This window comes from Musa acuminata, chromosome BXJ1-4, assembly GCF_036884655.1.
Source record: "Musa acuminata AAA Group cultivar baxijiao chromosome BXJ1-4, Cavendish_Baxijiao_AAA, whole genome shotgun sequence".
Lineage (NCBI taxonomy): Eukaryota > Viridiplantae > Streptophyta > Magnoliopsida > Zingiberales > Musaceae > Musa > Musa acuminata.
Window position 1 is genome coordinate 29925813 of NC_088330.1, and position 23931 is coordinate 29949743.

Consider the following 23931-nt stretch of genomic DNA (forward strand, 5'->3'; position numbering starts at 1 on the left):
ACCGAGAACATTGTTAGGTTGGAATCCATGTTTCAGTGTAAAATTACAGGCAAAATTACTGAAAATTAATGTAATAAAAATTTCTAATTACTTTTTTTTAAAATCAAATTCTGCAAGAACAAATAGAATTCCGGTTGGCGATAGAACTGAAAACACACCTTCAGCATGCAAGTTGAGTTTATGGAGGCGTGCCAGTTACCACAAAAAAGTTTGTTAGAGTCGTGCACAGCCAACATTACAAGAACTAGGAAGAGACTTTCTTCGTCTTCGTGCACTTTGTCAGGTCAGCAACCAACAAACAATCTAGTGCACAATTAAATATTACAATGAGTCGATCAAATTGCTGACTTCAATCTTTTCTTGCTTTCTTGTTGACGTGGGTGTTCAGTGGTGTACCAGCCTCCAGTTTGCGTTTCTTCAGAAGTTGCTTTGCTTTCCTGGCAGCAACCGCAGGCCGTTTAGCTTTAGGAGCCATCTGATCTGAACCTCCACCCCTCTTGTTGTTCCCTTGGTTACTGACTTGTGGCCGCAAGTTTGACTTCTTCATCACACCAGATTTGCTTGATCTCACTCCTTGGTATGACAGAGAAGCAGCCTTCACCTTGGATTTGTCATTTTCACCTGCTGATGATGTCCCACCATTCGCCACACCATGCGTCTTCCCTGGGAATTGCCTCTTTGGTCCGACACTCGAACTCTTTGATGGTGTAGCATCCGCAGACTTTGCATGGCAAACTCTAAGCATACGATCTCTAACCTTTAAGTCCCTTCTCTTAGCAACGGAATTGGCAGCATCCTGCAGGCAAAATGTGCAAGACTCCTGTAAGAAACATGTTCGTACAACTGACACCACCTACCACTTTGGACACAAACTTGTATGTGTCCAGTTGTTCTCTTCTTTTTATTATTTTCCGTGCTCTTCCATCGCTGGCTCACAACACAATTAAAATGATAATGTGGTGTGTCTCTATATAGGCCTCAAACCTTTTTTTTTCTTAATCTTGAAGCGACGATTATAGAAAGCATACCATCTCTGCCATCTCTGGTTTTGTGCTTAAAATGTTCAAACATATTGTCACGGACAAACTTTGAAACAGGATGTTTGATGTAATGCTTATATCTGTCCGTGTCTGTTGGCATGTTCATGCCTTGTAAAACATGTAGAGGGGCAGCCGAAGGCTTATAAGTCCCATTTTAGTTGGGTTGGTGGCCTCTTTAGGCTTGTAAATAAAGGTTGTGTCATGTGGACACGTACGAGAGCTTTTCGATCTGTAATGGACCATTTTACCCTTTGTTGTGCCACTGTTCAGAGCTTGTAAAGTCTGTTTGTAATTTGCATTGTCTATGAAGTGTTTTTCGGACATGTTTGCTTGTGGATCCCGATTGAGGCGTTCTCTCTTGCCCGTTCTCTCTTTTGTTGGTCCTAAGGGACAATGGGAGTCTTCGGGGAGGCTGACCTTTGCGGACGGACACGCAAGGGTGCCGCACGACTTAGGCAAAACCAGCTAAGTCCGTGTCAGATGGTATCAGAGCGGGACAAGCACTCATAGAAACACTTAGCATGCAAACGTGGGGGACCTAGCGGGGCTGCGTTGAGGGCAGTCAGCACACGCGCGACCGTTTGGGGGAAAACGGGCATGGAGATGTAGGGAAAAGAGTCGCTCAGAGGAGCGGGCATCTGACATTGGCATTCAGAGGAATGGCCAACCCTTCGCGCAAGAGGCACCACGAGAACAGGCAAGCTTGGAAGAATTTGGAGCGCACAAAGGTTGGGGTGGCTGAGTTTGAGCTACGGCTCAACGTTGACAACTATACTTGATGGTGCTCTAGGCAAGCGAGGCGCTTGGCAAGAATGAGACCATGCAAGGTGGAATGAGTTGTTCAGCGATCGAAAGAGTTGTGCAAAGCTCACAGAGGTGAGGGGAATTGCTAACTCAAAGAATTCGGTACTCATGCATGGGCTTGTATGCGAACGATGGAGTGTTCGCGGCCATCCCAAGGCGGCCGAGACTCGGCACCATGGAGCATTGAAACTTTCTCTTCGGCATGTGAAGGATACGTCCGTAGGAGGCTGAAGTGTGCAACGAGTTCAGCATGTTGCTAGACCTTGAGGGGTGCAGTGGTGGCTGTATTGACGGGGAGTCGCAATCTAGCAAGTGCGTTTGCAGGAGGCAGAACAATGCACAGTTTGTTCAGCAGATCGGAGTAGTCCAAGGGGATGGTGGTCTCCGAAACGAAGAGAGATGTTGCTCCAATGGGACAGTTATCCAGGAGGGATAAGTCTCAGCTCTCCAGAGGGAGAATCATGTGAGACGGACTTCACATGTTGAGGAGGAGTACCTCAATAAAGAACAACTCCACGAAGCTCGATGGACTGAGCAAGCGGCGAGGAGTCATCGCATGATCTCGCTTGAGAGAATGCATTGGTGGATGCATTGCGAGATCAAGTGGGGGAGCAACACAGATGAAGGCACACTTGGAGTCGATATGAGATCGGACTCAAGGGAGGGCTGACCCGTGGAATGGTGGGCACGAGGGCCACCATCGACTCAATGCGAAAACGAGGAGCGGAGCAACTTGGGTGTAACTTAGCGAAGTACCCAAGCCGCATGAAGGGAGCCAGCAGAGAAGTTGGAACATGGAGCAGAGGCACAGTGCTTTCCTTAGACAGGGGTCAAGGACATGAACACTTGCAGAGGCAAGAGCAGGATCATGTTGTTCCATGGGTCCTTCATTCTGACGGAGCATACTCATCTTGCATGGTGCCAAAGACGAAGGGAGCTTCGGGGCACATGCACCTTATCTCGGAGAAGCATTTGAGGGAGGAACTAAGGCGACTCAATTTGCGGAGGCGAAGTTGGGTTCAGAAGGCCTTAGCACGGGGCAAGAGGACGCAGAGACAGGTACTCTTGAAGAATATGCCACAGTGTTGCCATTCGAGTTGCTATGAAGGAAGCGGTGCGCAGCGGAGATTGTGCTGGTAGGGGCAGAGGCCCAGGATCCAGACAATGGTGCACCAATTGCAACGAAGTCGGGGGACTTCGGGAGCTACTAGGCGACGGACTGTCCTAGAGCGGTGCTTCATCTAGGTGTGGCCCAAGAGTGGGTGGATGAAGGTCGATTGCCAAAGGAGCGAACAAAATCGAAGGTGGATGAGACCCTGCGATGTATTGGCAGAGGCCACACATGGAGGGTTCACAATTCGAGTTTATTCCACAAGGATCAGAATGCAATGGAGATGTCACCAGGAGGCGACATGGTGCAGCGGATCGTGGTGGAACAGTTCGTGGCAATGCGATACACACGACGGCTCCCGTGAGGGATGAGATCATATGGAGGTATGATCGGGAGCTACTGGGAGCTCCGCTTTGGTGAACAACACGACGGCAAGAAGGGCTATGGATTCAAGGAGTGAAGGCCATGGTACCGCAGAGGCGGGTCTTCCGGGCGTGCACCGAATTTTGCATCGGATGAAAACCTTGGTCATCAGCATATGGGGGCTGGGTTCCACCAAGGGAAAAGTTCGTATGCAAGTACCAGTGAGTCACATGGGAGGGACTTGATCATGCAGAGGTATGATCGAAGCAGCTGGAGAGTTGGACTGCTCCAGAGCTCATATTCGCTTAAGGGAGCCCGACAAGTCAGAGGACAAGGTCGAGTAAGCGAACGTTGCTACCAAGGAAGCTAAGGAGAACAGAATTGGTGCAAACCCTACAACGCGATGGCAGAGGCCATGCATGGGAGTTGCAGTCTGTCTTTCCATCGACCAAACAGACTGCTTGGAGAACACAGAGGTGTTGAAGCAGGGGGTCGAAAGGGGCGAGGAAGCGACGACGAGTCCAGAGGGACTTAGCTACCCAAAATCAAGCATCAGTTAGAATGGAGGTGGACTCAGAGGAGTGCCACGGAGACATATCTACTGATCGTGAAGAAAAGGGATGCAGATGCGAGGCGACGAATAGTAGGGCCATGGGCATGGCAGCGCCATGGTACCGCAGAGGCGGGACTTCCGTCAAAGTCATTGATCCCTTGCTCTCACGGAGGGAGAGCGTTTGGTCGTGAAAGGGGCCGAGGAGGTGGAGCATGCAGAGGCAATCTCCAAGTATCGGGACAAGGCTGAAGGGCAGAGGCCGAGGAACTTCGTAAGACCGGTGTCAGTGTGCTTCTCATCAAGACAACCGTAAGTGAAGGACTTCGGGTCATGCAATAGTGCACGACCAAGGAACGAAGCAGGCAGTACGCGGTGCTGTACCTTTGCTACTCAGTGGAGTAGGCGGCAGGGTTGATGGAGAAGACGGTACAATCCCAGAGGCGACCTCATCTATCAGAGAATTACTCCAAGTTAGGGTGAAAACTTCCCGCATTCCAGAAGTTCAATGGCATTGAGAAGGTGAATCACAGTAGCTAACTCAATGCAAGGAGTGCAAACACTTCAAGTGCTTCAAAAGTGTGAGCAAAGAGCAGGCGAATACCAGTAACCAGCTCGATGCATGAAGTACAACCTCGAGGAGGCGAGCGAAGTCAAGTAACCTTTGCCTTCTCAACTCTTAAGAGAATGGGCGAAACCGAGTACCCCAATTCTCTTATCTATCCAGCAGAGGAGCTCTGCACAAGTTCAAAGACCCTTCGAAGATAATGGAAGACAATAGTTGTCAAATCCTCACCAACGGTGATCAGTGCTACTGAGAGTAGATTGTCCGCTTCATTTCCCAACGAAATGCCAATCGAAAGCGGAAGTGATGCGAACCTACTTGGATGTGACAACTAACTGAAAGAAGAGTCAATGAGCAGATTTTGTGGAGGAAGGACCCAAAACTTCAGAAGTTTGCGAGACGATGCTCGTTAAAGCTCCAACAAGCATCCACCCAGTTCAAGCAGCATGTGGAATTTCTGAGAGACTGGCGCAGTAAGGATGGTCTTTTTCTTCATCTGGGAGATCCGCAGGAATCAACGAGGATCAACACAACTCCGCCAACCCCACACCAGAGTCAGAGTCATTGGCGAGTTGAAGCAGCATGGCGGATCAAAGGTTCGACTACTCAAAAACAGCAGCGGAGAGCAGCTGGGAGCCAGGAGGCGCATTGCAGCTGGAGCAGAAGATTGAAGACTCAGCAAAGGCGAAGAGTTGCAGTGTTCACAAAGGCTTCGACGAGGACGTCGAAGGTATAAGTGGGGGAGAATGTCACGGACAAACTTTGAAACAGGATGTTTGATGTAATGCTTATATCTGTCCGTGTCTGTTGGCATGTTCATGCCTTGTAAAACATGTAGAGGGGCAGCCGAAGGCTTATAAGTCCCATTTTAGTTGGGTTGGTGGCCTCTTTAGGCTTGTAAATAAAGGTTGTGTCATGTGGACACGTACGAGAGCTTTTCGGTCTGTAATGAACCATTTTACCCTTTGTTGTGCCATTGTTCAGAGCTTGTAAAGTCTGTTTGTAATTTGCATTGTCTATGAAGTGTTTTTCGGACATGTTTGCTTGTGGATCTCGATTGAGGCGTTCTCTCTTGCCCGTTCTCTCTTTTGTTGGTCCTAAGGGACAATGGGAGTCTTCGGGGAGGCTGACCTTTGCGGACGGACACGCAAGGGTGCCGCACGACTTAGGCAAAACCAACTAAGTCCGTGTCAATATGGCGGATAATTATATCTTTGGTTCTAACTCTAAGAAGCAGCTACACAAGTATGCTCCAGGAGACTATAGCCAATTAAATATGTGCAATAAATGTTTCTACATATAATTTACCATACATAATATTCATATTCCAATACATAAATACAAAGCTTATGACAGTTATAATGGTAATAATGATGTAGAAAAAGATATTTCTCATATTGCCGAAACCAGAGAAAGAAAGAACAAAAGCCTATGTAACAATTAAGCATACAGAGGGTGAAGGTAAAAAGATACTTGTTAAAGATTAGAAGATTAACAAAAAAATGAAGAAATTATTTAATGAAGTATTCATAAGGATAAAAGTTTTTCTATTATTCAACAATGTGAAGAAATTAATGAAAATAATGTTTGTAGAATAAACACTAAATGCTTAAAGTCGAGGAACATTGATGATTAAGTGAGATCATTTGGTGCCCTTTCACTTGTAACAACAGAGAAAATAAACATAGTCGAGGATACAACTAGTGGTATTGCTGTACAAGGGAAGCAATTAAATACATGATTGTAGTTCTCGAAAGACCCACAACAAGTAGATTCAGAAAAACCATCTTGTATCCATCAGTTGCTTAAAGCTGATCAACAAAAAGGGTATACTCAACAGAATATGTCAAATAATTAGTGTTATGCTAGTTTTCAAAGAAGACGATGATAGGACATGAAATCTTAACACCCTTACATCTTCTAACTAGATTGTGCCTTGATTTATGTGTTCATATAACAAGCACACCCTTCAGAAGCTGACTTTGTTCAAGCAGACCCGTGTATGATAGATTTGGAGAACAAAGACAATTAGAAATAAAGATAGTTAGAGTTGATATCTACTAAATAGACTAATGAAAGATGTCACAATGCATTCAACTCAGGTTAAGGGGCAGAACTTGAGGTGATACCAAATTAGTACCTTGGTTGACTGAATCGTTAGGACAACTGGCATATAGCTTTATCAAATGATTCTTATCCTGACATCTGTGCCAAATATAATGTAATCCAAGATTTTGAAGAATGAAGAGTTCCATCTGGATTGTTTAAAGCTGAAATCAGAAATTAAGAAAATGCAGAATTTCACCTGAATTGCTCAAAGGCTGATATATGCTAACCTAACAGGTTGATCAAACAAATATCACAGTCTAACAGGTTAGGTGCATGTTAGAGTGTCCCCATCCGTGACTGAGAGGGTCAACAATAATGCCCTAAATTCCTTGTGACTATTAAACGTGGCTCACTGGACTCTAATCAGGATAAGAGAGGAATTGTCAGAGGATTTACTTAAAAAGAGTCAAATGAAGCCTAATTTGTTATCTTTGAGCAAGTCAATCTGAAGCCACACATAATATGTTGGTGCACATGACAGTGTGTTAAACCTCTGTTTCCCCTGACCTAGCAATATCTAAATGGAGTCAACAGAGATTGCCAAGAACAGTACTCAGTTACAAACACATGTACATAGGCCATATAGCAAATTAGGGATTTCAAAAAAATGAGCCACAAATCAAATTAATTTCATGTAGAGCCATGGAACCAATCAAACAATTAAATGAAGTGTTTTCTAAAGCTAGCTTCATATTTAAATTTAGATACTATGAACATGGTCATACTTTAAAATGCATTAGGAGATATAGGCCTCGGTCAGAACTGACAGATAGAGAAATAATAAGAGAGACTATAGTACACTAATTAGTGGGTCCATTGAGTGATAAACCAAAAAAGAGTCCGAGGTATCAGGCCATAACAAACTACAGTCACCATACCTAAGACATGATTGGAGACCTAGAATCTAAAAGATGAGGAACTAAAAGCACAATCACTAGGTTTCCTTTGTAGTGCTTATAGCAGTGTGAAGTGAATGTCAAATACAAGTATTAGAAACTAATAGCTAGGAGGCAAAAAATGAAAACATAAACAATAAGCAATATATAGATATGTGATTAATTACTGGCAAGAAGAATAGTCAATCATAAAAGAATCGTAGTCAATCTTACCCGTGTTTTAAACAGAACATATGCAATACCCTTGCCCAAGCTTGTCTGAGGATCTCTAACAACTCGTATAGCTTCCACATTAGATTCTATTTCGCTCACCCCACAAAACAACTGATAGAGTTCTTCATCCTGAAAGCAAAAGTGAACATTACCCCAATAAGTATAATAAAGCTTTTTTTTACAACCCTCACTACCAAACCATGAACTCTCTAAACTTCAATACAGAGAAAAACAATAGATATTACCTTCACATCAAAAGGTAGGTTGCCCACAAAAACAGTCCTCTTTTTGTCGTAAAGTGGACCATCTCCTCTCAATTTCTTACGAGGTGGACATGCCATGTCCACACGAATGTGATTTCCTCCAAACTACATGAGCAAGTATAGTTATCTTAGACAAAAATCAGTGCTGACCAACAAAGTGAATTACACAGCTCTTAAAGAAGAATAAAAAATAGAATCTAGCCCACCTGTGCCATATTATGGGATAGTGCAGCCTTTGCTGATTGCTCATCTTTAAAAACAATGTATGCATGTACACTGCAATGTAAGAACGAGGTGAAGTAAGAAAAAATGCATAAACATAGGCTAAAACTATCAAATATTAGCAGAGAAACAGGACTAAAAAACATCAAAAAGATCCACTAATAAGTAATAAAAGAAGAAATCATCAATTACTAAACATACAGTCAATCCACTTGCCTATCAAAATGCAATATTAATTGACGTTGATAATAAGAGGCTCAGAGAACTTATAAAATTTAGGGTTGGTTTTGCCACGTTCACTTTGACTGCTGTTGCTGTAACAAAGTATTGTTCTGAATTTAGGCATGAATAATCAACTGGCTGTAGGCTGAAAATGACATGCATAGCATGCACACGAGGAAAGAATTAAAAAGAAAAAAAATCAGCAGGCTGTGAATCCCAGTCCTTCAAAATCAGCAGGCTACAAATCCCAGTATATCATCCTGATTTAAGAGGGAAAAAAAAACACATCACACCCGTATTGCAAGTGCCTATAAAATGGACAACGGTGAGATGCCAAGGGTTGATGTATGCCAGAGGTAGATAGAACATTAGTTACCAACTAACGGCACCTATTTCCCAATAAAAGGATCTATATGACAAACCTCAAATAAATGTGAGTAGATATTAGTTGAAGGTTATGATTATGTTTTCATATAAGAGTTTGATGACATTGTTGAATTCGTTCCCCCTCAAAAAAAGGTGAATTTCAGGCACATTCGGGCTTCCAAAATTGAAGTTACATAATGAAAAAAATTAACGAGAAGAACTTATTAGCAGAAGTTTCATCATAAATCATAAAATAACAAAAAAATTACTAACCTATCAACAGCATCATTGATTTTGCCCTGCACTATCGCCCTGGGTGTCTTGCTCTGATCAAGAAAAACCAATACAAAAATCAGGAAAACATAAAAGTAAAGAGGTCATCTTAGGAGCAGAGTTTGACGCACTCACGTAGACAATAGGCACGGATCTTATACGGACGGACTCCACCTCACCAAATTTCAGGAACTCCTTCTGCAGAGATTTTCGCTTGGTCTTTAGTGGTAAATTTCCAACGAACACCGTCCTCATAAGCTTGCTTTCGTCATCGAAGGCCTCCTTTGAGACCTCCATGTCTGATGAGACCACATCAGCCGCTTTCCTCTTCTCCCCGACTGCAACAATCCTTCCTTCAACCCCATCACCCTCGAGAACATTCTCCGCCGCATCATATATCCGCTTCTCGTACTCCTCCTCTATCTCGCGCCTCTTCCTCTTCTTTCTGTTCTCTTTGGGACTCCCGCTGTCTTCTCCATTCTCGTACTTGTTCCTTTTATTGGGAATGGAGGCAGGCGTCAAGCTAGGATTAGGAATTCCAGACCCCTTACTCCGCTTTCTCTTCCTCGCCTCTTGTGCATCGTCGACGCCGCCACCTACGAGGTTGGACGGTTTCCCAGCCAACCCTAACCCTAGCTCGGGCGTCGGGAGAGGCGACTCCGGCTGGGGCTTGCGGCGGAAGGGATTATCGTCGGAGAAGAGTGATTTGACGACGGCCGAGGATTCTTGATCCGAATCCTTCGATTTCCTCCCCATCGCTGGGTTCGATTTTTGGAGAGGAGACGAGAGGAGGCGCGGATTCTCGCTGGACATTCCCCGGAATATATATATATATATATATACGTATATATATTGATGGGCCGGGTCGGGCGTGGTAAAAGTAGTCGCCCAATTCGAAGAGGACACGTAATTTATTGGAGCGAAATTAGAAAAATAACAAAAACAAAAAAAGAATTCGTGTCTTGTTCTTTTAAAACTTAATAATTATTTTAAATATGAAAAAAGGAGAGGTAATTGATCTTTCCTTAGAATCTCATTATTTTAAATATGAAAAAAAGGAGAGATAATTGATCTTTCCTTAGAATCTCACAAGCTCCTATCTATACCACTGTTGTCAAATGCATATTAGTCTGTTCAGCATTAAATGTTTGGCATAGCTATACTCATCTTAACAACATCCATTAATTAATTGGTGGGAGACATGACTTGATCTTGTTATTGTTCGTGTGATTACTACGTGTGAACGTTTATGCCCAACACAATATCAAGCCATTTTCATCTTTTCTTTCTCATCTGAAATATTTATGGATCGGTTTAGGATGAATCAGTTCGATCGCGAATGTATTAAATATACATAGTCATATATAAATTATTTTTAATAGATTTATAATGCTTTTGGCACCTCCACAAATCAATCTATTCAAAAGCATGTTTTAACTAAGACAAATTGACTCAAAACTAAATAAAGATCAACTCATATATATATATATATATATATATATATATATATATATATATATATATATATATATATATATATATATAAAGCTTCAAATATGTAAATAGAGAGGTTTCCATGTTTTCTTTATTTTTGCCAAAAGCATCAAACCATAGATTAATGATGAGGTCTTAAAAGAGTACAACCCAAAAGACCTGAGCTTAACATGGAAAAAAATTCCTTCAATTGAGAAGGTTTCTATTTGATTTGATAAAACTTATCGACCAATTAGCTACGAATAACATGATTGAATGAGTACGCTACAAAAGATTAGAGTAACCAAAAAATTGATGCCAATAATGTTATAGATTGTTGGTTAGTATCCAATTAAGTATTTTTGAATTTGATTCTATGTTGATATGCTGATAAATTACTTATAGTGTTTTCGAATAGACTTACAGTATTTTGAAAAGAAAAAAAACTACAAGCTTATTCAAAAACATTATAACTTAGAAATTGGAAAGGAGACTATTGTTGTATCATGTCAAGAGTAATTAAAAAGATTATTAAAATGTGGGAACACCCCATAGGAAATATGAAAAATGGACCCAAAAATAAATTTTTTTTTTCTCAAAAATTTGCCCTTAAAGAAATACAAGAGAAAAAAAAAAACAACCTTTTGTCCTCACTTTTTATAAGTTTAGAATAAAAAAAAACTTTTTATTCTAGACAAGAAAACTATGTGCAAGAAATGAATATTTGTTTTGTTGTAGATGCAGAAGAAGCCAATGTAAAGACACCATCTCTAGTTCAAATTTAATATTTCGTCTCCTATAGACCCTAAAACCACTTGTATAATAAGGATATTATTACCAAACCATCAGTATGAGAATTGATGTCTCACACAAGAATTACTACTTTGAGAAAACATGAAAGTATAAGATTATGAGATCATTAGTAGTAAAGTAAGTCAATACAAACATGAAGCAAGAGAAGTCAAAAGTAGACTATATTTCACCTGCCTCATTTCCTGGTACACCTTCACCCTCCCAGAAGCTCAGGTTGACTATATATGCAGAGTCATTCGCTCAACCAATGGCTATCCACATCTCCTTCGACACTTGGGTTAGATCTTTGGTCAGATTCATAGATTACTTCTGATGCAGAAGAAATGTTCCTCCTTGCTTTGTGTTTCAAGGAAAGATGGTGATGTCATGAACACCGCTCACTCCTTGCAGCTACAACATGTCCCTCCATCTGGGGCTCAGAATGGGCAAGAATCCCGAGGGGGATTGCGGGAACAAGAACCCGAGGGGAGACGGTGGTGGCTGCGGCCCGGCTCCTGGTCCCGCCCCCAGTATCCCCGATTGGGCCAACGGAGAGAAGGCGAAGTTGGGAGTGGGAGGGTACAGAAACCCTGGCGAAAGCAGTGGATAAGGTGATAGGTTCAGGAATGCGCTTGGAGAAGGCAGCGGCAAGGGTGATGCTGATGGAGTAGGAGGGAGGGGCAGCGAGCTGGAATTCGTGATCCCTCTCGGGGATGGCAGGACGAGCGGGCGCGGGGAGGGCAGCAACCCTGGGGACGGAAAGGGGGGCATCGGCGGCTGCGGCTGAGGGTGGCGGGACGTGTCGGAACCGAGGAGGGAGCTCTCGAGATAGCGCATGTAGGCGGAGACGGGCGATTCAGCCCAGGCAGCGCCGGCGGAGGGCGAGGGACGGGGGAAGGAGGAAGAAGGGTTCGAATTGGGGTGAGGAATCGGCACCGGGAGCAAATTAGAGTTAGGGTTTCGGTAAGGCACAGGGGGCGGATACCGGGGAGGCGGCTGGGCGGCGGCAGCGACGGGGCGGAGAGGAGGGTGAGGCGGCCGGGCGATGGGGGCGAGCGGCGGGGGGCGGATCTTCTGGAGGCGGGTGCTGGGGGACCTCGGCTGCGGCGGGCGATGCTGAGGCCGGGAATTGGCGGCGGCGGCGGCGGCGGCGGGGCTGCTGTCGCGGGAGGGGGTGCCGGTGAGCTGCTGCACGATGCTGCGGAAGTCGTTCTTGCTGATGTTGTACACCTGCGGCGGCGGTGGCGGTGGTGGTTGTTGCTGCTGCAGCTGCGGTGGGTTTTGGTTGGAGTAGTAGTTTGGCTGGTGGAGAGGGCTCTTGCGGATGTTCTTGCTCAGCCTGTTGACTCCCAGATTTTGTTGCTGTTGATGATGATGGTAGTGATTATTTCTCGACTGATCCATACTTGTGCCTCCTCTTCGCAAGACCTTCTTTCCTATGACCTTATTTCCTACTGGATCTTCCTATGATACCAGGAAGGGAGGGAGAGATGATGAATGATGAGAGCGAGAGAAAGTGGAGAAGAGAAGTAATTGAGACGGAACCATAGAGTGGTGGAATTGGTGGTGGGGGATGCTTGCTTACGTGCCCGAGCGGCCCTCCCCCTTGCTGGATTTTCCCCAGCCTTCACCTGTGCTTTCCTTTGAGCTGAGGTTGCGAAGACGCATCCGACTGGTGGTTGAGTTGCTTCGCCTCTCGTTTGACCGGTGCAGCAATAGAAATCCACGGTCAAAAGGGGCCGGCGAGAGGGCCACTGGTAATGGTGTGAGCTGGAGCGAGAAAAGGATGTGGCGTGCATGTCTCCAGGAGTCCGACTCATAACGGATGGCACGAGACCGACTCACAATCGTTCGAGGCGCGGAAAGTGACGACATGGTTGGATAGGATGATGGCAGGACGTATTTCCATTACACTCTTTTCTCGTTGTCAAAAATGTCACGCCATCTTCATCTTCCTGTGAGCATTCTGGACGTTTGTGGCTGCGCCAGCCCTGGATACGATGTTGAATCGACGCGAGTTACACGTGTAGTAGAAAAGCACGTGGACTATGCCATGCTGGCTGAACATAATCCACGTAGGTGACAAGACTGGACACATCATAAACAGTTGCAGATCAAACATTATAATCCAGATCGAGGTCGTAAACATTGCGTGTCCCTATGGAGCTAAAGTAAAGCGATGTTTTAATTACAAAAAGGTTTCTGCAGGCTGGGGAATCCAAAGGAACAGTGACTTCGACTCCTGCCACACAAGTGCCCTATGTCTAACAAGAAGATGGTGTAGTAGGATCCTTCGGCACTCTCTTTATATCGGGACCCCAAATATGAGCCATCGATGAAAGAGGGATGACCTCTGATGTTACAGCTGCGCTAAGAATGTGCATTCGAACCAACCTTACTCATGTTGCTGCCACGAGACTCTCGGGTTAGGTGGCTGTTCTCTTGATCTGGACATCCTTCCCAGTCTGTCGTACCATTAAGGATATCTGCAAGATTCACAGATATGAATGTAAAGATAAGCACTGAAGAAAGCGATGTTTCGAAATCCTGAAACCAAGCAGATTGGTATAAGATGAAAACGAGCTGCTTGATGATGAGTGCGATCCTTCAGATGAAAGAACCTCACCCAGCGGTTCAATATCAAACATGTTGTCCAGATGCGGGTCAGAAATGGACCATCGATTGCATTGGTTATGGCAAGCCGATAAGCGTGACAGCTTTCTCAGCTTCGACTGCAGGATGTGCAAGAAGATGGTCCAGACAGATCCTCATCACAACTATTCTTATGGTTCCTCAGTTTGAATGTTCCCAAGGGAGTTTCTATCTGACGTCCTTCTCCCTCACGGATGAACGCATCATTGTTGACTGGGCCGGGAGGAGAAGAATTGTTGCATGGATCAGCGTCCTCATGTCTTTCAGAGGTGACACTAGAACTACTGCAACCATCCTCATAAACTAAAGATGAGCGATCATGTCTTTGTGCATGACCCAGCACAGATGATGGGGAACTATCAGTTGCCATTAGTGTCTTAATTTCGTCCATTAAGTTCGAAAACCAGCACGACGATCGTTGCTTTACATAAAAGAGCAAATAGGCATCCTGGGCTAATACATCAGTTTCAGAGACTCTAAACACCTGCAGATAAACATCAAAAAGTAAGCACCATAATTATGCCTCCCTCCCATGGAAGTTCAGTAAAAGAAAGAAAGAAATTTTGTCAGAATTTGCCTTCGAATCATTAATGCAATGCCATGTACTCGGAGAGGAACGAATGCAGCAGAAATAATGTCCAAATTCTAATGAACCAATGTGCAGCAAAACTGCATAAAGATCATATTTTGAGTGGACCTGCACAAGTTGAGTATAGATCATGAGAAGTTGATTTTGTTCTGAAGTGCAATCAGCAAGAAATTTGAAGGAACACAAACCTCATCTACTGGGCAGCTAAGGCATGGAGTCAGGTCCAGTTCCAATGGATACTCCACGGGATTGCGAAGCTTGTAGGCAAAAACCCCATTGTTCTTGAACCTCTTGAGATGGAGCGTGAGAACTTGTGGTGTATGGTCCAGCTTAAGCTGCTTCTCCAGCGACACTTGGGCCTTACAGCCTTCACAAGTGAAGTTGATGTCAGGATCATCAATTTTCTCCGACCTGGTGAAAGACGCAAGAGCATCTACGATGTTGTCCACATCATCAATCTCCAAGCTGAGATCGAGCAGCGGTTCAAATGTGTCTGAACAGTGACCACAATTGCAACATCGCAGCTGAAACAATGAAAATATACCATATAAACGAAGAAGAGAACAAAGAAATGCGCAACCATCTTAACAAGGACTTTCAGAATTACCTGGCTTCTAAGACGGCCTCCAAATACAAGCTTGATGAGGCTGTCTTCATCTAATGAAGATGGCTGATCTGTAGTGCAATGACCAAGACAGCAAGTGTGCAGATTATCCAGCAAGGAGTGGAGAAATTCGTGTGCATCTTCTTGCTGTCCTAACTGAAAATGTGGTGATATTTCTGCCAATCCAATGGTTAAGTGTTCCAAATTTCAGTACATTTGAGATAGAAAAAGATACTATCTAATACTTTGCTCTGTTTAAACAAGCATACTAATGACCAACGTACACAATTTCAATCTTATGTGACAGTCAAAATCACTTAATCAACCTGAAGTTTGAAAACTTTTATTTGATAGGAAATATATTAATTCTCAATTATCATCCGACACATAATCGTTACTCGGAAGAAAAAGATTCATGTCATCCTCCACCTATCTATTGACATGGATAAAAGTCTAAGGTAGATGATTCGGGGTTGTGTTCCCCTTGTCGCCCACATGAATAAAATACCAAAAAGAAGACTTCAGGACGATTATAGGTAGTCCTCTCTAAGACCAAGTATAAAATATAATCCCAACACTATGCTAGAAGGTTTTCTTTTCAAAAAAATCCACACCCATTAAGAGACCTCGGTCACTTACTTGAGTATCAAAGAGATCAAATCAAAAAATTTCTTCTGACGATCTTAGTAGATGATTTGGGGTTGTGTTCCCCTTGTCGCCCACATGAACAAAATACCAAAAGAGAACGTCAGGATGATTATAGGTAGTCCCCTCTAAGACCAAGTATAAAATCTAATCCCGACGCTACGCTAGAAGGTTTTCTTTTCAAAAATATTCATACCCATTAAGAGACCTCGGTCACTCACTTGAGTATCAAAGGGATCAAATCAAAAAAAAAATTTCGACGATCTTAGTACAGGTGATACCTCGGAAGCTCAACACTTCCACCTTGGAGCCATCTCGAAATTATCTTAAAAATCTTATACTCTTAGGTTAGGACAATATCGAGTTAACTTACATGTCGATAATAATTTTTTATAACATCTATTGGACCGACAACGAGCGAGACATGCACAAACTCGCATTACGAAATCCTCAATAAATATCACCATTGGATTATCTTATACTCATGAGAAAAAGGATATATGGGCTTCCAATATCAATAAGCATTTGGAAAACACAGTCGATCGGAAAACGATCACAGGACAATCCAGGTTATCATTTAAAATGAAAACTATATTTCGTATACGATATATAAGAATAATAGGAACAACAAAACTCCAGATTTCATATAGAAACATCAGCATGTATCAAGCACATTAACAAAACAATAAATAGATGGCATAATAGGAGAATGAGAAGCATACTGTTCAAATTTTTAGCAAAATCTGTTGGGGAGATCACATATCCTGAAAGAAACAAAGAACGATTGATGTGTCCTTTCAAGGCACAGAAAGAGCAGAAACCTCCAATATCACCTGGAGTTCCAGAATCAATCATTACTTTGTCTTAGAGTCAGCAAATAGTACAAATCCCAAATAAACGCAAATCTGAGAAGAGAGGAATTAAAGGATGAACCATAAAATCTCATACCACAACAGGAACAAGGATGATCCATCCTGCGGATCTTCTGTACGAGGGGCACGGTATGCGTGAGGCACTGTAGAACCGCATTGAGGAAGCACGTATTCCCCAAGTTGAAGAGAGCAGCTCCCTGCGATGGTACCAACCACGGCAAACGGATTCGCGTCAAAATCACATCCAAGATGGAACCTTTTCTCAAGAGCCGATCACAACGTAGACGATAAGATGAAGGTAAAGGAATCCTTACCACGACGCCGGGCTCGTAACTCATAGACAGAGGCGAAAGGAAAAACAGTTTCGCGTCGGCAAAATCACGACCGAACTAAATGGAATAGACGTCGAGAAATCAAACACACACAAAAAGAACGACAATTAAACCCTAGAATACAATGAAAATTTGCTACCATGATGTTGATGCGAAGGAAGGAAGAGGCCGACTTATTGAAGAGAGATTAGGGTTCTAAAGAATTGGCAATTTGGTGGTACAAGAAGGGTTCGGGAAGGAGGAGGGAGGGAAACCACCACGACGCTTTAAAAAGGGAAGAGGCGGCACGGACACAAGTTCGGCAGACTTAGACTTCTTCACCGATACGCTGTTGGCAAATAGTTTGAAGACAAGTGTTCTTTTTCCCAAATACGACACTGGAAAAATCCATTTTTGTTAGGATAAACTTCCTAAAATAAATTCCTATTTTAAATAAACTCTCCTTTTTTTTCACTTAGTAGTTCTATTTTTTTATTCGTTTTTTCCAAAAAAAATCTCTAATTTTTTTAATTGGATAAAAATAGCCGCAACAAATAATTTGTCTTTCTCTTTTTCATTTTTTTCCCTTCCTTTTAAGCTAAATCCAAATGTCTCTTGAAATTGCCAAATGAAAGACACTAGACTGATCATAAACTAATAATGTTCAATAAAGCATGAAACTATAGTATCTTGGTATCTTGTAGTTTCAATAAAAAACAATGCAACTCACATTCCACTTTTTTCAAAATTTCTTGGATTTATATAAAACCATGGAAATGACTTAAGAAAACATAAATGTTATTTTTATATTTTTTTATTTTTCTCAGCCCTTAAAGCATGAAATTATATTATTTTCTTAAATTTATCCATTTTAAGGTGAATTTACAACTCACTTGGGATAAAATCTATTTAAATATTATTATAGAATGTTTTCTTAAACTTTGAGGATACAAAATTTTTTTAGAGATCTGAGTTGCACTATTTTTTTAATGGGGTTACAGTATTTTTGGGTCTTATTTAAAAATAGTTTAATCTCAATAAAAAATAATATAACTCAAAAATTCACTCTTTCTAAGAATTCTTAAATTTTCAGATTTTTTTTAATTTGTAAAAGACATGAAAATGCCTAAATGACTTTTTTTCTTCTTTTTTTAGAGCATTTAAAATAGATATTTTAGCCCTTAAAAGCATGAAAAAAATGTTATTTTTATAAATCTACCCTAAGATGAATTTACTACCACTTGAGATAAAAACAATCACTTGAATATTATTAGAGAATATTTTATGAAGTTTTGATGTAATAAAAAAATTAAATATTTTGAGTTACAATGTTTTTGAATACGGTAGCACTACGTTCAAAATAATGTAACCTCATTCAAAAACTCTATTACTCATATTCCATTATTTTTAAAACTTTCATTTTTTTTAAAAAATCTTATAAATAATCTGCAAAGGCCTAAATATTTATTTTATTTATTTTGTAGCCTTTAAAATAGGTATTCTTATTTTTCAGCCTTTAACAGCTTGAAATTATTTTTTTTTAATTTCACTCAATTTAAGATAATTGTTCAACCAGTTTATTATTAAAGAAGGTTTTTTAAAGTTTTAAGGAAAAAAAGTTTAGAGACCTAAGTTACATTGTCTTTAGATTCTATTCAAAAACAGTATAACTCGCTTTCATAATTTATAAAAAATGTTCATCTCGAAGAAACCTTTAAAATGAATTACGAAATCTTACATGACTAGTTTTTATGATTTTTAAAATTTTAAAATACGTAATATTTTATTTATTTCGGTTCTTAAAAACTTCAACTTAAGCCATTATTTTGGGTAAATTTCTTAAGAAAACCTCAATTTTTTATTTTTTTTCATAAGACACCTCTTTTTTATTTTTCATGTGGAGTGTCTCTTAATTTTAGAAAGTAAAATGAGCTCACCTTTGGCCTTTATATCATTCGTCACCACTGTTGGAGAATAAATATGTCGTGGTTGGTGAGTCAGCATGGCCTGGTCCACGAGTCGATGTCGGGAGTTCTCTATCGGCTGAGTTGGATGCCAAGGTGGGTCGGACCCTCGCAGCGGGGTGTTGATCAGCGTTTCTCAGTCCGGGTATTGTTTGGGTCGAGCGGCGTCTCTTCGTTCTCGGGCTGGTTGGCAGCTAGCCTTCGTTCGTAGGATAACGATTCCCAGGTCGAAGCCCTTGGGGCTCGTGGGTGGCCGTTTGCCTGCAAAAATGGCCTTCGTCAGGTGGTTTCCGACTTTGGCCCCTCCGACGAGCAAGTCAATTGTGGGCCGAAGTTGTTTTTTTTGTCTCCTCTTAACCGGATGCTGACCAGGGGCTTTTATACTATTGTACGAGGGTAGGTTGCTCGGGGGTTTGGCATGACCCCTGATCTTCGAGAGTTGAGATGGCACTTCTGACTAGTCGTTGTCTCGGGACACACGGAGTGGTGTTAGACGACGTCGCCCCAGGTTCTTGGGACAGGACATGTGGAACAGCATCTCAATACGAATTTCGACTTGCCGTGTGGGAGTGTTCCCCTTGCTGATCCTTGAGTTAGCGTGGTGGTACGCGGGTTGAACAACGCCTTAGTACGGATTCTGACTTGACATATGATATCGACTGTAATGTGTCTTAGACCCAAAATAGACCGTATCAACCACCTTTACCTCAGTGTCATTTCCCCACCCTTTTTCCCCTTTGTGTATTTTTTTCTTCTTCGTTAGATCTCAATATAATCAGCTCCCCTTCGTATGTGTTCCCCTCTATTATGTCTTAGTAACACCAATTTGCCATCAAGTTGGTAGTCACACCAACATAGAGAAGGGGTTATGTGACTAAACCAAAAAAGATGGTATATAATAATTGAGAGGCTCATAAACTTGAGAGGCTCTTTATGATACTAAACCAAAAAAGATGGTATATAATAATTAAAAAAAGGAGACACTACATGGTAATAAACCAAAAATAAAATAAAAACTTCAAACTTTTTCAAACAATTTATCCTTTTAATCTAATTTTTAATATTTTTATAGTATTTATATTTATAAGTTTAAGATTAATTTTATATTTTATTTTTATTAATATAAATATATTATTTATTTTATTAACTATGAGTTATTTTGGAGTGATCTAAGTTTTGAGTATGTTAAATCAATTCATTTGAATTATTTTTTTAATTAAATGAGTTGATTAGTGAATTTTTTGGTTCAATATGAGTTTGAAAAGAGAGAGATACAGTGAAAGGGACAAAGGAGGAGTTGTTGAGGGTATAATTGTTATTTTAAAAATTAGAAAAACTCCAAATAGGGTCACTCTAAACAAAAAAAATAACTAAAGGGTTGTTTTTTCAAGGATTTTGCCTTTTTTATTATCATGTTATAATATTTGGGCTTATTAAATGTATATTAAATTTAATAATAATAATAATATTATTATTATTTGGATTAAATATTTTTTTTTCTTTCTTTTTAACGAATATATGAATATGCATCTCACTCGACTTACGTGATGGAGATAAGGAGTCCAAATCAATTAAGATAGAATCAATAGAGATGATAGTTAATGAAACTTGGATTGTACTTCTAACTCGCACCCTAAATTGTAACTCATATCTTTAATTAATCTAAAGCATAAGGCTATTAATTTCTATCATGTTTTTATCTCCTTCTAATAGTGAATAAATAACTATTAATGATTACAGGTCTCACGCGCTTAGCTTATAATTGTAGAACCCAAGTGGTAATTGTGTTGTACTCCCAATCCCCACCTCCGTATGGATTATGATGCCAACTCAAAATTATTTTAAATAATTTAAATGTAAAACTTGTGGGTTATTTTTTTTTATTAAAGTCACTTTTTATTTTGCTTTTATATGTTTATTAATTTATGATAAATAATAAATATATCTATTTTTTGATTAAAAGTTTTTTTCTCTTCATCTAACTTACGCATCTAACTTCATCTAACTTACGCATCTAACTTACCATTGGAGATGTAGATAGCAGTATGAGTGATCCAACGATGTCTATCTTTTGGATAAATTGATTTTTATTAATTTTTTAGAGTTTGTGTCATTAGTTTCGCTAATGATATTTATATATTATTATTAAGCATGAGATTTTATCGTATGATCATTTAGTCCCACGTTGATTGAGGAGTAAGTTTTGACGCTAAAGGAAGCGTCCGCACCTCGATCGACCAAACTCATAATCAAGATCAAGTCCCACTAATGATCGATCAATCAAATGATCCCTTATCACAACACAAAACGAATAATGACTCGATCAACGTTATGCAAATAGGAATTTAGGTTTTAAAAGTACCCTCATACGATCAATCCACACATTGCTCAGAGCTTGCAATACCAAACTTGAAGCCCATACACAACACCGACAACAATATAATTATTCTGTTTTTTTAGTAGCGTAAATAACTTATAATAGATGATAGATTCCAAGGGCTTCTTTAGGTCTCTCTCAAGGAGCGTGTCCACCACCGTAGCCAGCTCCGGCACCCGAACCACCACCAGCGCCGCCTCCATAACCACCAGCTCCACCTCCGACACCTGAGCCTCCACCAGCCCCACCTCCATATCCACCAGCTCCGCCATATCCACCTCCGGCACCTGATCCACCGCCAACGCCACCTCCATAACCTCCTGCACCACCGTACCCTGCACCGCCACCAGCTCCTCCTCCACCACCAAACCCACCTCCATGCTCCCCGCCGGCACCGTACCCTGCGCCGCCTCCGGATCCTTCACCTCCACCAACACCGTGCTCTCCTCCAGCTCCATATCCGTCACCGATGCCACTACCACCACCACCACCATATCCACCGCCATGTGCTCCTCCAGCACCATACCCACCACCAGCGCCACTGCCACCGCCGCTTCCATAACCTACACCATGTTCTCCACCTTCTCCGAAGCCACTACCCCCACCGCCACCCTTACCGCCACCACCTCCATATGCACCACCATACTCTCCGCCTGTGCCAGCGCCACCATAGCCCGCGCCACTGCCACCACCGCTTCCATAACCTACACCATGTTCTCCACCTTCTCCGAAGCCACTACCCCCACCGCCACCCTTACCGCCACCACCTCCATATGCACCACCATACTCTCCGCCTGTGCCAGCGCCACCATAGCCCGCGCCACCGCCATTGCCGCCACCATAACCACCTCCATGCTCGCCGCCAGCACCATAACCGACACCACCGCCTGTACCACCTCCACCTCCACCTCCAATACCGCCAGCACCATAGCCACCGCCGTTACCACCTCCACTCCCATAGCCAACCCCATGTTCAGATCCAGCACCATAACCAGCTCCTCCACCGCTACCTCCCCCACCACCGTAGCCAATCCCATGTTCGCCTCCGGCTCCATATCCAACACCACCGCCGCTCCCTCCACCACTACCATATCCACCTCCATAAGCTCCTCCTAAACCACCACCAGACTCTCCCCCACCTCCATAACCACCGCCGGAACCTCCCCCACCTCCACCACCATAGCCGGCACCACCACCGCCACCACTGCCGTAGCCGCTACCATAGCCAACGCCATGTTCCCCTACGGTACCATAACCAGGGATGAACTGGCCCCCAACTCCATAGCCACCGCCAGAGCCACCACCACCTCCACCGCCAGAACCTCCAGCAGCGTAGCCGGAGCCCCCACCAATGCCGTGGCCTGCACCATATGGCGCTGTCTCTACGAAGCGTACCCTAGAGGCAATACATATGGTTGCACCCAGCAACACTAGGAGTGGAACAGCAACGCTAGCGGGAGAAGTGCCCATGTCACCAAGTTCGCGTTGAGGATGGGATGGAACACAGCAAGAGGTTGGGCATTTATGGAGATGGTGAGTGGAGATGGTTGAAGTGTAATGTGTGGAGCTGGTCAGTTGGGAGTGGCTGGGCACATACATGCACGGCGAGCAGTGCACACCATGTGTGCCCCCACACGAAACTTCTCAAGCTTCTGCGTTCCTGCTGTAGTGCAAACTCCATCTTCCCATGCCCACTACACCAATCGAAGAAATTTTAAGCAAAATATTCCTTACGTTTTCTCCTCACCCAACTCGTCCGGTCATTTTACTATGATCACTGCATGCATCAACAGATTACTCCACTCTATCACTTGGATGCGTTCTTAGCCTTTTCTCCACTCCTCAGCAGCGCTGCTTTCCTGCATCCTAAGCTGGAACTGTTGGAATAGCGCACGATTGGTTGTGCTATTGCACTCCAAGCAGGACCTACCTGCTCACGAGCAAGGTCTCCATAACCAGAACAGAGACCCACTTGGAAGCATACTTTGGAGTTCTGGATACGGTGGTACACATTGTGGGGTTGAAAGATAACTTTTGCCTCAGAACAAATAGAATGTCGAATTCACATTGAGTTTCGCAGTGCTCTGCTAAATTCTGTACGATTCCTGCTAAATTGTGTTCGAAGAATGAGCTAAATTGCAGCGTTGACCATGCAAAGGCCACACAACTAGAGTTCTACGGCGAGCCTCAAATACAGATACAACGCAATCATTCTGATGAGGCTAATGGATCTTGCATATGGAGTTAACCGTAATCGTCAAGGCTAGCGGTGACGAGGAAGGGCGTGCCAAACCTACAAACATATATCTTCAGAACTTCCTTTAAGATGAGATTACTTGAACGAATTAAGACAGAAGCTTATTTATTCACACACAGAGAGAGAGAGAGAGAGAGAGAGAGAGAGAGAGATGTAACTTCAAAATTCAACCTGATTCATGATGAGAAAGAAAAATTTTACTGAAGACCACATCATTGATTTTGTACATGTGATTGGCTCGACGAGTTTTACACGCAAAGACTCGAAGCCACCCTGTTGGAGCACTTCCATAAGGATCCTAGACAATGTTCTATCAAATCATAGGAAAATATGGTTAAAAAAACTTTAGTTCTCCTCTTTGACTTGATCTATATGACGCCATTAAAGCGTCAAAAAGA

At 42.4% G+C, this 23931-nt stretch overlaps 4 protein-coding genes across 4 annotated transcripts; all 4 read right to left on the bottom strand.

The window, feature by feature from the left end:
• Positions 1-134: 134 nt before the first annotated feature.
• Positions 135-9825, bottom strand: LOC103982047 (nucleolar protein 12). Its single transcript, XM_009398845.3, has 6 exons — positions 9133-9825; positions 8998-9050; positions 8121-8190; positions 7897-8019; positions 7652-7780; positions 135-796 (listed from the first exon to the last, which is right to left on the bottom strand). Exons 1-6 carry the CDS (start codon positions 9808-9810, stop codon positions 350-352), a joined length of 1500 nt encoding a protein of 499 aa, XP_009397120.3. The 5' UTR covers positions 9811-9825; the 3' UTR covers positions 135-349.
• A 1542-nt stretch (positions 9826-11367) lies between these two features.
• LOC135652094 (protein HAIKU1-like) lies at positions 11368-12981 on the bottom strand. The gene is made up of 2 exons (XM_065172780.1): positions 12848-12981; positions 11368-12726 (listed from the first exon to the last, which is right to left on the bottom strand). Exon 2 carries the CDS (start codon positions 12664-12666, stop codon positions 11674-11676), a length of 993 nt encoding a protein of 330 aa, XP_065028852.1. The 5' UTR covers positions 12667-12726; positions 12848-12981; the 3' UTR covers positions 11368-11673.
• A 1003-nt stretch (positions 12982-13984) lies between these two features.
• Positions 13985-16962, bottom strand: LOC135672130 (ubiquitin carboxyl-terminal hydrolase 20-like). Its single transcript, XM_065180582.1, has 6 exons — positions 16701-16962; positions 16475-16585; positions 15111-15283; positions 14692-15027; positions 14492-14611; positions 13985-14398 (listed from the first exon to the last, which is right to left on the bottom strand). Exons 1-6 carry the CDS (start codon positions 16960-16962, stop codon positions 13985-13987), a joined length of 1416 nt encoding a protein of 471 aa, XP_065036654.1.
• Positions 16963-21211: 4249 nt separating this feature from the next.
• LOC135652102 (glycine-rich cell wall structural protein 1.8-like) lies at positions 21212-22837 on the bottom strand. Its single transcript, XM_065172802.1, has one exon. It carries the CDS (start codon positions 22744-22746, stop codon positions 21415-21417), a length of 1332 nt encoding a protein of 443 aa, XP_065028874.1. The 5' UTR covers positions 22747-22837; the 3' UTR covers positions 21212-21414.
• Between the last annotated feature and the right edge of the window lie 1094 nt (positions 22838-23931).

Bases quoted from the DNA above. Each gene is read 5' to 3' on its own strand.
- LOC103982047 (XM_009398845.3), bottom strand. From the start codon at position 9,810: ATGTCCAGCGAGAATCCGCGCCTCCTCTCGTCTCCTCTCCAAAAATCG. The intron at 8,191-8,997 runs GTTAGTAATTTT...CTTACATTGCAG, and splicing joins ATCAATGATGCTGTTGATAG to TGTACATGCATACATTGTTT. The intron at 7,781-7,896 runs GTAATATCTATT...TTTTGCTTTCAG, and splicing joins ACCTACCTTTTGATGTGAAG to GATGAAGAACTCTATCAGTT.
- LOC135652094 (XM_065172780.1), bottom strand. From the start codon at position 12,666: ATGGATCAGTCGAGAAATAATCACTACCATCATCATCAACAGCAACAA.
- LOC135672130 (XM_065180582.1), bottom strand. From the start codon at position 16,962: ATGAGTTACGAGCCCGGCGTCGTGGTAAGGATTCCTTTACCTTCATCT. The intron at 16,586-16,700 runs GTATGAGATTTT...CTGGAACTCCAG, and splicing joins TCATCCTTGTTCCTGTTGTG to GTGATATTGGAGGTTTCTGC. The intron at 14,399-14,491 runs GCAAATTCTGAC...GTTTATCTGCAG, and splicing joins ATTGCATTAATGATTCGAAG to GTGTTTAGAGTCTCTGAAAC.
- LOC135652102 (XM_065172802.1), bottom strand. From the start codon at position 22,746: ATGGGCACTTCTCCCGCTAGCGTTGCTGTTCCACTCCTAGTGTTGCTG.